The 14533-nt window shown below is 39.7% G+C and overlaps 2 protein-coding genes across 4 annotated transcripts in view; one reads left to right on the plus strand and one right to left on the minus strand.

Annotated features, from left to right (window-relative positions):
• The window catches only part of CWC27 (CWC27 spliceosome associated cyclophilin), a 193796-nt gene extending 189360 nt beyond the window's left edge, over positions 1-4436 (minus strand). For both annotated transcript variants that reach the window (XM_004764556.3, XM_045075284.1), the window contains exon 1: positions 4061-4436. In XM_004764556.3, coding sequence (XP_004764613.1) covers positions 4061-4102 — 42 coding nt within the window. In that variant the 5' untranslated portion in view covers positions 4103-4436. The remainder of the gene's footprint in view (positions 1-4060) is intronic.
• A 127-nt stretch (positions 4437-4563) lies between these two features.
• SREK1IP1 (SREK1 interacting protein 1) overlaps positions 4564-14533 on the plus strand; it is a 43998-nt gene continuing 34028 nt past the window's right edge. The window contains exons 1-2 of one of the 2 annotated variants that reach the window (XM_013062477.2): positions 4564-4732; positions 13530-13577. In XM_013062477.2, the coding sequence (XP_012917931.1) occupies positions 4720-4732; positions 13530-13577 (61 nt within the window). In that variant the 5' untranslated portion in view covers positions 4564-4719. The remainder of the gene's footprint in view (positions 4733-13529; positions 13578-14533) is intronic. The other variant, XM_004764555.3, reaches the window with a different exon arrangement.

Here is a 14533-nt window from a genome sequence, read left to right on the forward strand (position 1 = left end):
GATGAAGGACAGGAATCCATCAAAATCCTAGAGGACAACACTGACAACCTTTTTGACCTCGGCTGCAGCAACTTTTTGCTAGGCATTTCTGCAGAGGCTAGGGAGACAAAGGCAAAAATGAACTACTGGGACTTCATCAAGATAAAAAGCTTTTGCACAGCAAGGGAATAGTCAATAAAACTAAAAGGCAACCTATGGAATGGGAGAAGGTATTTGTAAATGTCTTATCAGATAAAGGGCTAGCATCCAAAATCTATAAAGAACTTACCAAACTAAACACCCAAAAAACAAAAAATCCAGTCATGAAATGGGCAGAAGACATGAACAAAGAAGACATACAAATGGCCAACAGACATAGAAAAAAGATTCAACATCACTTGGCATTAGGGAAATACAAATCAAAACCACAATGAGATACTACCTCACACTGGTCAGAATGGCAAAAATTAACAACACAGGAAACAGCTGATGTTAGCGAAGCTGTGGAGAAAGGGGAACTCTCACACAGTTGATGGGAATGCAAACCGATAGAGCTACTCTGGAAAACAGTATGGAGGTTCCTCAAAAGTTAAAAATTGAGCTATCCTAATGACCCAGCAACTGCAGTACTAGGTATTAATCCAAAGGATACACACATAAGTGATTCAAAAGGGCACATGCACCCCAAGATTAGTAGTGAAGTCCACAATAGCCCAAGTATGGAAAGAGCCCAGATGCCCATTGACAGACGAACAGATTAAAAAGATATGGCATATTTGTGCAATGGAATATTACTCAGCCATCAAAAAGAATGACATCTTGCCATTTGCAATAAAGTGGCAGGAACTAGAGGGTATTATGCTAAGTGAAATAAGTCAGTTGGAGAAAGACAAACACCATTTTATTTCATTCATATATGGAATTTAAGAAACAAAACATATGAACATAGGGGAAGGGAAGAAAAATAAAATAAGATGAAAACAGAGAAGGAGGCAAACCATAGAAGATGCTGAGCTCTAGGAAATAAACTGAGGTTGCTGGAGAGGAGGTGAATCGGGGGAAGGAGTAAGTGGGTGATGGGCATTAAGGAGGGCCCTGACACATAAGGAGCACTGCGTGTTATATGCAATTGATAAACCACTAAATTCTGCTTCTAAAACTAATAATACAGTGTATGTTAACTAAATTGAATTTGAATAAAGAATTAAAAAAAAAAGGCACATGTCTCCTTTCTGCATACATTTGGTTGGCCAGCTCTACTTTGTGAAGTTTCAGTGGCTCCTTTTCCTGCAGCATCTAAGACAACACTTTATGTTTCTTAATAAATATGTATTAATACGCAATTTAAATTATGTGTTCATAGTATGTGGCAATTTCATCTTGAGTGTAAAAGGACATTTCTCAATGGTACTTTCTGTGCCTCATATTCAGAGGCCTGAGTAACAGCAAAACACAGCACATTTGTAGACAATTGCTAGGGGGTTCTACCACTGATATAACATGTCAATTACTTCTCAGTTGATACTACGCTCTTTGAAGGGAGGAACTTTGTCCCATTTATTCTGAGTATCTCTTTATTCTTTTAGTACCTAATGTGTCATTAGACAGCATAGGCACTAAACATCCACTGAGCAAACTTGTTTTTATATCTCTTTAAACTCTTTCCAGGCCAGATGTGCCTGGGTGGCTCAGTGGGTTGGGCCTCTGCCTTCAGCTTAGGTTATGGTCTCAAGGTCCTGGGATTAAGCCCCGAGTGTCCTGCATCGGGCTCTCTGCTAGGCAGGGACCCTACTTCCCCTTTTCTCTCTCTGCCTGCTTGTCTGCCTACCTGTGATCTCTGTCTGTCAATTAAATAAATAAAATCTTTAAATTCTTTCCAGGCCAAAATTCTTGCCATGTGCTCTCTATGATACAGAACTTTGAGATTCAATGTCTTCAATTGGACTTACACTGGGAAAAAATCCCCAGTTGTTTCTGAAAGAAAACTTTGGCTAGGCTTGATATTCTCCATAAGCCCAATTCTGTTCCATAAGTACAGTGTTTATCACAATTGGCATGTACTTATTTGCATGTGAATGTATATTTTACTTCACTGACTCCATGATAATAGGGACAATGCTGGTTTTTCTTTCCCTTGTATCCCTAAGACCTAGCATAGAGGTGTCATGTGCTAGCTGCTCAATAAACATTTGTTGAATAAAAGATCTCCTGTTCAGTAATGTATCTCTGTTAAAGCTTTTTCTCTTTATGATCACATCAAATCTTCCTCCAGAGTAAAGCAACTAAATCTTCCCTTGACCAGCAGCAGTATAACCTCAAACTCACTGATGCTTAATCCTTTAAGAGAAATATAGTATTAATTCATCCATTTATTCGTTCAGTCAGTACATATCTGCACTCTTCCTACCATTTGTCAATCATCATTCTAGAAGCGGGTCCCTACCATCAGAGTGCTTGCATTCTATGGGGAGAAGGGAAGGAAGAGGACACAATAAACAGTAACTAGTAAGTAGTTAGAAAAAACTACTAAATGGAGTTTAGTAAAGGGAGAGAGGCAGGGAATGTTGAGAGAGGGGCAAGACATGAATGGGATTTCTTCTCTGCTAAGGAGACATTTGAGCTGGCCAAAGAGTATACCAGAGAAAGAGTATACCAAAGAAAGTAAGTGTGAAGGCCCAGTCTAGAAGGATGGGCAATGTATCAATTCTCTACCAGTGTTTATCAACTGTGGGTGATATCACCCTTAAAAAACATTTGGAAATATGAAAAGGGGTATTCTGAGTTTTCCCAATGATGTGAGGTAGGGGTAAGGAGTAAGGAGAAGTTCAAACAACAAAGAATTAAAATAATTGCTCAGCTCAAAATACCCAGTGAAATTTTTGCTGGGGGTATCAATTAGAACATTATTGTTTTTGTTCAAATTGCTTCCATTATATTACAAAATGTCAACCAACAAAAAATTGCACAAACTATGATACAAGCATGCAATAGAATTCCATCTAATGTAAATTTAGTTTATCCTAATACAACTATGTACTCTCAGCCACACTATTTTCCCCATTATGCTGGTTCATTGTCTTTCATACGTGATATAGATTAGTTCTCACTTTAAGAATTCAGGTGATACTTACTCCATTACTGACTCCTCTGCCTCATACTGCAGAGAAAAATCTTCAAATGGAATTGACATACCTTGACCATTTAAATCAATCAGAAAATCATTCTCCCATTCTAATGTGGGAACATTTCCCATTCCCTACTTTTTCTGACAGCCATCTCATGTCTTAAGAACAGCTCAAGGGGTGCCTGGGTGGCTCAGTGGGTTAAGCCTCTGCCTTCAGCTCAGGTCAGGATCTCAGGGTCCTTGGTCAAGCCCTGCATCAGCTCTCTGCTTAGGGAGCCTACCCTCCGCCCCCACACACACACCCGCCTGCCTCTCTGCCTACTTGTGATCTCTGTCAAATAAATAAATAAAATCTTAAAAAAAAAAAAAAAAAAGGTAAGACCAGCTCAAAAGATACGTCATCCACAAAGCTTTTCTCTTCCTTCCCAGTTGCTCACTTTTTAGTACTACCACAGCACTAGATTCCTCTCTCCTTAAGCATGCCTAGACATATCACAAGATTTTTCTTTCCCTGCCTGTCTCCCAGAGAAAATCATAAGCTCTTCCAGGGCAACAACATTACCCAACCATCTTTGTAGCCCCAGCACCTAGTACAGTGCCTGGTGCCTACCAGGCATCCATAAGTAACTGTAAGATGAATGGAGAAAGTAATTTCCAAGTTAAGCAAAAAGAGGGGGGGGAAAAAGTCGACATTTACAATGTACCTAAGACCTTAGAAACGCCTGCCTGAGTTAGGCTGAAGCAAGAAATAGGACCAGAAGGCTGGTAGATGGAGAAATCTGCCTTTGAGGACTTTTTCAAAGTGTTTGCAGAGAGGTGTTTAATGGATGGTCTTCTATGCAATCCTGTTCAGAGACATGACTTCTTGTGATCTTTTCCAACCGTAAGACCCCAGAGCTCCCTTAGTCGGTGCGGTATCACTTCGAGGAGCCCAGGTTCCCTAGATGAGGCGCTCACCTTCCCGTTCGTGGGAGGTTCCTGGATATAGATGTTGCTCATGCTGGTCAGTGCTCAGGACTCGGCTTCTAATTGGGAATAAGAACGGAGGGCCGATCTCTAAAGCTGTCCACCTATCAGTGAAGGCTTCCTTCAGTCGGATGGTCACGGAAAGCTCCAGTTTGTCAGTGTCGCCAAGACAGCGAAACCAAGCACTACCTTTACCCCAAGCTAGTTCCTCACGGACGCCGCCATGTCGCTCCCGGACCAGAGCACCGCTAATCCTGAAAAGGGGGGTTCCGATGGGCTCCAGGGAAGCAGAAAATATTATTAAGAACCCACAGATTAATTTAATTTGTGTTACAATTTTTAAATTCAATCTATAAATCTTGGTGTTGTTTGCTTCACTACGCGTATGTGCAGGTCTCACTCACCGCTCCCCCCCCCCAAGCTGGCAGCAATGGTTCGGACCATGTGTGTTCTGTAATATAGCTCCCCCGGAAACTGAATCAACGCGACTGGGTTCCGCTATCGCCGGAGGCCTTCCTGGACTGTCACCGAGGTCCCGCGGCGCCGGTGGGAGGAAGAGGCCGCCCTCGCCATTTGTTGTCCTCGCTGCAGGCGTGAGGCGGGCGTCCTCTCGAAAGCCTGCGGCTCCTGCGACCCCTCTTACCAGCGCCATGGCAGTCCCAGGTGAAGACCGACGCCAGGGCCCGTAGGTCGAGGCGAGGAAGGGAGCGGGTAGGGTGGGTTGGGTGCGCTGGGCTGGGGAGTAGCGCCCATGGGGATGGAGGCGGGGGCGTTAAAACGAACGGGCTCGTTGGGTCTCCTTGAAAAAGTTTACACTCCACAAGTAATCTCTGGAGGGAAGAAGGAGCGACCGGAACTCTCTCCCCCAGCCCAGCCGAGCTCCCGCGGCGCCGCCCGGATCACAGGGAACGTGTGTCGTGGGGGGAGGCGGCCGGGAACCGTAGGCCTAGGGGGCGAGCCGCCGAGAAACACGCACTTCGCTTCGGTTTGGCTGGAAAATAAAACTCAAGGTGGCAACCCTTGACGGCCCGGAGCAGCCAGAGGCATGGTTTGTCGTGGAAGTCGCAGGACGACACTGACGTCTGGGCTGCTTCTCTCGCTTCCTCCGGCACGGCGTTCCTGTGCGGCGGCCGACCCGTCGCGGTGCCCCGCGGGGCCTCTCTTTGTGCGCCTGCGGTTTCTTCCCGCTCTCCGGTTCTGTGTCCAGTGGGTACCGACCTACCAACGGCGAACCCTACGAAATAAGTGCTTCAGAGACTGCTGAGCCACAGCTACCAGCTCACTCGGACGTTCTGGTCGCGGAGGGCATCTGCTTCGACCAGGTTTGCTGCGATGTCTCTTGCAGAACCCTGGTTGCAGAAGTTATTTTGAGAATTGTATCCCTCCTCACCCACCCCCACCCCCACTCGTCCAGCCCCCGGACACACAGCTTGGAGATGCACAGTGCTCCTTAGTACAGGAGAGACTCAGAAGTGTTCCGGTTCAGAAGTCCGAACTCAAGTTTTAACCTACCCTTCCCAGTCTTCTTTAAGCATGTTTGTACCGTGGCAGCCCTTTCTGAACCATATTTTACGGATCACTGTTTCAGGAATAGTGCTCTTTTCTAACCACTGCAGTTTTGGGAGGAGTGGGAATTATGAAAGAGGAAAGATACACTCAGTCATACACAGAACTCTCTGTATTACCACGTGCTAGGTAATGTCCTAGGCAATGGGAATACAGTGGTGAACAAGACAGTTGCACTTCACACAGAACTTAGAATGTAGCTATGGGGAGGAAGGACCAAAAAGTCAGACGTATGTATGGCAGGGAAATTTTGGAGTCTTCAAGAGCGCATAGTAAGGGCACCTCACAGAAGACTAGAGGGGCTAGGGAAATGGACTTCCTAGAGGAGGTGGCGTTTCGGATGAATCTTGAAGAATTCCAGGAGGGTTGGAGTGGCAAGAGAGGAAGTTGCAACCAGTGGGACTGGATATTATAAAGGAGGAAGAAATGTGTGAGAAGAGGAAATAAAAGAAGTAAAAGATACTCCCTATAAATGGAACTCAGAATACAAATGGGAGAGAAGTGAGAAATTAACTAGAGAGTTAATAACAGCTAATAGTTATTAATGTATCAGATGTGTAAATAGTGTTTACTATGTATCAGATGTGTCACACTGTGTCAAGCATTGTATTTTCTCTCATTTAACATCTGTACTATAAAATAAGTATGAATACTTAAATTTTATATGAGCATACTGAGGAATAAGCAAAGTTACTTGCTAATTAAGGGATAGCTAGTAAGTGACAGGTCACGGGGGCTCTTCTAATCCCCATGCACTTATTCATCTTGCTGTGTTATAGTATAATTTACAAAGTAGTTTCCACCTCTTAAAGGACCTTGGAAGCTATGACAAATATTTTGGATATTTTCCCAAGGACTAAAGGAAGCCATTTAAAAGTTTTAAGAGATTCATATTTTGGAAAGATCATTCTGGCTGGACAGTAGATTGGAAGGGAGCTAGTTTGGAGACAAGGTCACTGATTAGGAGTAATTTCTGGTATGTTATGATGATGTTTCAGGTATGGTGTCAGGAACGGAGAGAAACACATGGATTGGAGATACCTTTTTAATGGTAGACTCACTAGGAATCAGTGACTGACTCGGTGTAGGTGGGTAAGACAGGAAGTGGGGTATACATGGGTTTCACTGTTACACAGTTGGGTGGGGCCATTTTCTACTATACGTAAAACCTGAGAAGGAGCAGGTTTTAGGGGGATGATGAGAATTTCAGTTTAGGGTTTGTGTTGAGGTATAGTCAGACATATGACTGAAACTATCTAACAGGTAGTAAGAGAGAAAATTTGTAGCTTAGGAAAGAAGCCAGAGTCAAAGACCACAGTTTGAGTCATCCACAGGTATAATAGGAGTTGAGACCATTGTAGTGTCTACCTGTGCTCAGGTGGAGTGTGTAGAGACTGAAGAAAGGGTCTGTGGTTGCAGCCTGGAGCTTATCAACATGTAAGGAGCTAGCAGAGGAAAGCTGGTCTGCCTGGTAGGTTGCCTAGGCATCGTGAGCCTTCACATCAGCCCTGGTGATTCTTGTATTGCACCACTACAACTAGAGTTGAGTTGCTGTCATTCCTAAATGGTTGGTTTTATTACTTGAGCAAGCGTTTTTGAGCACTTACATGGTCTAGACCCTCTAGGGCACACAATATCACAGCTTGTATTCTCATGAAACAGGTCTAGCAATGAAAGCGGGGTGCTTAAGAAAGAAGAAAAAAAGTGATTTTTTTTTAAACATCCTTATTGGAATTTCCTTAAACTTAGACCAGTGTTATAGATATGTTAACCTTCTTCCAGTTCAAAATAATGGTCCAAAGTATAATAATCTTAAATTGTGCCATTAAGCTAGATGGCAAGACATGGATAGACTGTTTAAACCCAGCAAAAATGAAGATAATAATTATGACAGCACTGTAAGAGTACAATGCAAGTACCATTAGGAAATAGAGTTACAGAAAATGTTGAGATAATTTCCTGCGTGATCGATCCAAGTAGTGGACTGAAGAAAAATAGGGCTCCACGAGAAACCTTTTGAAATAATTATTGAGAAGGCCAAGTATTATGTTATGCTCTTTTATTTTTAGGTATAATGCTCATATGGATTCAGCAAGGCATTTCTTGGGTTGTCTTGCTAGTGATTATTATTATAAGACTATAAAGTGACAAGGATGCTTTCCGCAAGTGAAAATCGGCCTCTTTTGTTTTATGCTCACCTACTTCAGCTGTTTTTCCACAGCATTATTTGTAACCATACACCATTATGTAGGCAACACAATGAAATGTGTACTTTCTTAGGGAAATTGTAGACTCTTACTTGTTATTTTAAAAATGACATTTAAGGGCACCTGGGTGGCTCAGTTGGTTAAATGTCTGACTTCTGCGCAGGTCATGATGGGCTAGGGTCCTGGGATGGAGCCCCACGTAGGGCTCCTTGCTCAGCGGGAAGTCTGCTGCTCTATTTGTGCTCACTCTCTCCCTCCCTCTCTCTCAAAATAAATATATAAAAATCTTTTAAAAAATAATAAAAATGAGCTTTAAATACAGATTTCAGTGAAGTTGACTTTCTTTTAGAAACTACTTTGCCCATTCAAGTTGTTAAAATTAGTTCTGAGATTCATGTTAATGATTCACCGTTCCCCATGAAGAGTCTACCTAACACCAGTGTCAGTGAATGTTACCCATGTGGCTGGCACAAAAACTCTTTCTCTCATTCAGTAAAATCTATATAGCCAAGATAGGGAATTTTCTGTAGCCAAAATAACATTATATCTGGCATATGAAAGTGAGTCAAATTTTTAAAACACATCACTGTAACTTCTTAGTAATAGAAGTACTCTAAATTACAATGTATCCAATTGCTTTTCATTCCTAAACTGTACATAATTTCTTTTCTCTAGTCTGTGCTGCACATTGCTGCTGAAGTATTTTTCTTAATTATATATCTGATCCTGTCATTCCTGGGGTGGGTTGGGCGGCCAGTGGTAAGAAGTTAGTTCTTGGCTCCTATCTGTGAATTTCATATTTCTCTATCCCCCAGATCAAGATTTTAAATATTTCCATCACCATAGGAAGGCGTTGTTTGTCATTTCCCCCTTCCCTTGCCTAAATAACCGTTAGTTTTATTTCAATTGTCCTTTTTTATTTTTTATTATTATGATTGTTATTATTTTAGATTTTATTTATTTACTTAGAGAGAGAGCATGAAGGGGAGAGTGTCAGAGGGAGAAGCAGACTCCCTGCTGAGCAGGGAGCCTGATTCGGGACTCGATCCTGGGACTCCAGGATCATGACCTGAGCCGAAGGCAGTCACTTAACCAACTGAGCCAACCAGGCACCCCCTTTTCTTTTTTAATTGTCCTTCTTTTGTAACTGTTCTTCCAGTGCCTATCTTCCTCAGATGGGTCAGTGACACTGCAGACACAAGTTTCACAACTAGCAACTGGAAGCTGCATACATTACTGATTCCCAAGTGCTAAGTATTAAGTTTCTAACCTCAAATGAACAAGCATTTGTTGAGGACATCTAGCAAGGCTACACTATGCTAAGCAGAGAGCTGTATATAGAATCGAATGGCATGTTCTGGAAGCTAGAAAAACAAGCTCTCTCTACTTCTTTAAGTTTCTGGGAGGTAAAAGACAGCCATTTACCTGACCCCTTCCACTCAAGTTGTTTAACATTAAGAGTTCTAAATCCAGAGTAAGCCCTTGCTGATGTTTAATAAGAGACAAAGACCTCTGCAGTTTATTCCTAAAACCATCAGTTAATAAAATTTTGTTATAAATCTATAATGTGCCTTCTCTGAAGAATTTACAAGTGCAGTTAGTTGTTAGAGAATTTTGCACAACAGCAACTCTTATGTTGGGATTTTTGAGGGAGGTTTTTAGTTTGGTTTTTGAGAAGATAATTCATCCACATGCTGCAGATTTTAAAGGTAGCAAAAGGTGTATAGTGACATATCTCTCACCCTTTCTACCCCTGGTGGCACTTCTTTTTTCCAGGTAACTAATTTATATTCTTAGAGATCTTTTTTGTGTATCTCCATCTATTTATAAATAAAATCTACATATAATCTGTGTCTTAGCTATATCTAATCTTCTTTCATATAAATGGCAACATACCATAAGCGCTGTTCTATACCTTGCTTTTTTCCTTTATATCTTAGAGATCATCAGATATCATTAAGACTAACCATAATTTATTTATGTCTAAATTATCTCCACTCTTCAACTATTATAAATGATGCTCTAGTGAATAACTTTGTATGTAAGTCAAAATAAGTATGAATTTGTGTAAGCAAATTGTGAAGATTCATTCCCAAATGGAAAAGTGCTAGGTCAAACTAGTGTGTACATTATAGTTCTGATAGGTTTTGTCAGCTTGCTTTCCACAGGGGTGGTATTGATTTACGCTACTCTTCAGCACTGTGTGGGAGTGTTTCTGCCCCAAACTCTCTTCAGCCCTTTCTTTGCTATTATGATAGGGAAAAATGTAATCTTGGTATAGATTTTTATGTACATTTAATTTATTATGAATAAGGATGAGCATCTCCATGTTTCAAACTTGTTTCTTTGAGCTTTCTGTTTAGCTCTTTTGCTGATTTTTTTTTCTTTGTGTTGGTTGTTGGTTTTTTTCATAATGATTTTCTGGGTTTTATACAGTAGGCATAATTGCCCTTTATTGGTGCTATGAGTTGCAAATATTTGTTCCTACGTTTTCATGTGTCTTTTGAATTTGTTTTAGCTGGTCTCTGCCATTTTTTTATGTAGGCAATTTTATAAGTTTTTATAGAATGGTTTTTGGATTATAGGTCATGATCACAAAGGAACATTTGGAGGGAGACAGGCTCTATTACTCTGAACAGTGTTAGCAGACTTTAAAAGGAATGGAACGAAGAACAGCATGAGAACCTCTAATGGAGAAATGGCTAACTTCTAATTGAAGTAATAAGGCCTCTCAATATGGCCTTCCTATTCAGTTTGACATGGATGTTAAGTACAGTTGTGTCAGCAGAGTTCTTGTTCCAAACAACAGAAACTGACTAGTTAATTGAAGAAGAAAATGAACTATCTCAGGTAGCCCACAGAATGCAAGCAAAGGCTAGATAGCAAGGCTTGGAAAACAGTTGAAACCAAGGGCACCCATAGTCAAGATGGTGGACAGCCCCAGACCTGGTTAGGACTGCTCTCTGTGGCATCACTGCCACTAGAAACTACACCTTGACAGGAGAATGAGTGAAATGTCCCCACTTCATAGAGTCACTTTTCTCTGATTGATTGTATCAGAGGTGTCAGATTGAATGTCCCAGGTAGAAGCATTCATTTAGCCCAGCAGTCATGAAATTAGGATGAATGAAGCTTGAAATTTTAACTTAACCAAAAGCTGGGGAGGACATAGTTGATATGGAGTTATTTATTTAGAGTTCTTGTTGTGTTGCCCTTTTATGTAAAAGTTACAACTTTGTTAAAGAAGATGACCTACTCTGAAAAAGTTTGATAGTTCATTCATTCTAAAAGTACGAGATAGAGTTCATCATAAATAAGTTAATTTCTCATAAGTGCTGAGATAATTTCATATCTGTCCATTACAACATTTTTAGTTTATCATAGGAATGGTAATGGCGCTTTTAGAACAGTTTTGTTCTGTCTCATTTAGCGTCTATGGTTTCTATGGAAACAGACTTAACATTGACCTGGATTCTCTGAGCTTTTTTTCCAACAGGCAATTATTTCATAATGAAAGAGCCTCAGATTTTATTATTAATCCAGTGTTATACTACAATTCTGCTACAGTGCGGCATATGCATTCCCACCCTATGCAATACAAACCACAAGGTTTATGAGAAAGAATGAGATTGGGGAACAAAAGTCAAAAACTTCATCAGTGATACATAAAAAAATGATAGAAACCTAATAACAGCACAGTTTTGCACATGTTAATTGGCTAAAAGGCACATAAATAATACAGTAAATAGTGTACTATACCTTGACCTGAAATTTGCTGTGGAAGCAGACTTCATTAAGAATTGCAGTTTGTGAATTGTTCTGAAATAATGGTAGGAAGAGGATGATTTGAAATCAGATCAGCGTTATAACAGCTTCTGTGGGTGGGCACTGCTCATAGCACACATGCTGATCTGAGGTCACTAGAAATATTCTGGGGTGAGTCTTTACATGTGTTTTGTATATCCCTAGGAGCCTTAGAGCAACTGGGTACGACTTTCTGCATTCATCTAGGTTTTTCATGGACAAAAGTCACATTATGTGCAAGTCATTTTCTCTTACATCAGTCACATTGAAACAAATTTTATGTTTTTAAAACAAGCATTATAGCACACCTGACTGTATTTTTAGTAGGAATATTCAGTAATGTGTATTTTAAAGTAAATTTGGGATTAGAGAAAAATGACTAATGTTTTGACTTCATAGCAGTGAAGAGATAGTTTAAAAGTGATCTTTGCGGGACGCCTGGGTGGCTCAGTTGGTTAAGCAGCTGCCTTCAGCTCAGGTCATGATCCCGGCGTCCTGCCATCGAGTCCCTCATCGGGCTCCTTGCTCGGCGGGGAGCCTGCTTCTCCCTTGCCTCTGCCTGCCATTCTGTCTGCCTGTGCTTGCTCTCTTCCTCTCTCTCTCTGATAAATAAATAAAATCTTAAAAAAAAAAAGTGATCTTTGCTTTAAAATTAACATTCTTTTATATTTGCATCCCATGTACTTTAATTTGTTAGTGAATTTGGGCTATATTTCCATGTGAAGGATTTAGGAGTTTGATGCCTTGCATTAAGGTAATGGAATAATTCTTTCCTGACCTTCTGGTTGCCAGAAGCCCTTAATGGAGGTGAAAATTGGTTTCAACTCTATATGTTATACAACCATAAAAAGGAATGGTCTTCTGATATGTGCTACAGTTTGGATGATCTGGAAAACATTATGCTAAGTAAAATAAGTCAGACACAAAAGGATAAATATTGTATGATTTCACTTGTATGAGATTCTTAGAATAGGTAAATTTATAGAGGCAGAAAGTAGGGTAGAGATTACCATGGGCTCAAGGTAAGGGGGAATGAGCAGTTATTTGTTTAATAGGTTTAGTTATTGTTTGGGATGATGAAAGATTTTGGAAATAGTGGTGATGGCTGTACAACTTTGTAAATGTTCTCAGTGCTGAATTCCACACTTAAAAGTGGTTAAGGAGATAAATTTTATGTATATTTTATTACAAAATCAATTTATTTCATCTGTTACTATCTTCCAACATTGCTTGCGTGTAGCACTAATGACACAAAGACACTGTAAATATTTCTGAACATCGCTTAGACTGATATGTGACTAGCAGTTGGTTTTCTCTTGTCAGAATCTGATTGCTGAATTCAGATGTTTCTTAGAATAGCTAGCAAAGTATTTTTCTGGATTTTCACCAATTCCTTTTAAAAAATTGGTTTGTTTTTCTTCTAAAGGAGAGCAGAAAAACATTTGTTATCTCAAATGTTCATATACATATGTATAATAACTAGTATATATAGTGAGTATATGTATACATATACATATATCACTAATTACTTACATTTGAGAGACAAGCTGAAACACTCTGGAATTTCTTCCTTAGTGTTCTAGAATTCCTGGAATATTTAAGCTCTTGACTCTAACACTGCATTTCTGTTAAAGAAAAATATATTCCGGAATTATTCTTGAAATACTGCCAAATAAAGTAACTTGAGTGAATTGGCTTTTCCAGTGATTTCTAACATCCATAACAATTGAATGAATAGGGTTACTAATTTGGGTCAGGAATGATTTTTTTTTTTTTAAGAAAGAAATTCTATAAAAAGAGGTTTCTTAGCTTTTTCATGTGAAAAAATTCTTGCGTTTCTTCTTTTTACATGTCTCCTAAAATGTCATCCAATTTTATTTCAGGTTGCAACAAGGATAGTGTCCGAGCTGGCTGTAAAAAATGCGGATATCGTAAGTACATTAAAAAACATAATATTTCAAAGAGTGAATCATTGCCTCTTTGGGCTGTGTGATTTGGCATCCTGATTTCAGTGTCCTGATTTCAACATAGTTCTGAAGCCCTATTATTTAGCCCGGGTTTGCAGATGATTCAGAAATTGCTCTGTCAGCCCTAAACAGTTCCTTTCTTCCCTGCTGTAGACTCAGTGACAGGTGGCTGTATATTTAGTGACTAGCAAAGATGTCAAATTCAAGTGGGGTAGGTTTAGGAGACTGGAGAGAGTATATCCAGGAAAAAAAAAGCACACATATACTTAATCTTTTACTCCTTGTCTTTCTAGATACTGGATGAAAAGGGGAAAGCAGTGAAAATTATTTTTAAAGGTTTTCCCTGTTGATTAAATTTAGTCTTTTTAAGGATGAAATTGGTCCTAGAATTTCTGCTCACAAGCAAAAGTTGATGTAAACAGTCATTCATCTCTATTATGATTAATGAAATGGAATAGAAAAGTAAACTTTAAGTTATGTACAATTACATAACTTAAATTTGTAATTATGTACCACAAATATAATTTCTTTAGTTAAATGTAATAATTTCTAAAGCTTTGATAACAGGGAGAACAGTAGCTTTTGTTGTTTTATAAATTGGAGACCATGCACATGAGCCTGGATTATGGTTAATACTCCATATAAAATTAATTTATTAATTAATTTACATAGAAGTAGAGTTACATTTGATGCACAATGTTACATGGGCTTCAAATGTACAACATAATATTAAGTTTATACTTCAGGCTGTGCTTGCCACAAGGGTAGTTACCATTGTTCACCATATAGTGCTATTATAATAACATCGACAATATATATTCCCTATTCTGTACAGAAAAGTTATGTAAAAAATAAAAGATGTCCATGCAAGAACATGCGCTAAGAGAGCACTCAGTACATAAATCTTCATTAAAAGGGCT

Source organism: Mustela putorius, unplaced genomic scaffold (genome assembly GCF_011764305.1).
Source record: "Mustela putorius furo isolate JIRA1106 unplaced genomic scaffold, ASM1176430v1.1 tig00000145_pilon_pilon_pilon, whole genome shotgun sequence".
NCBI lineage: Eukaryota > Metazoa > Chordata > Mammalia > Carnivora > Mustelidae > Mustela > Mustela putorius.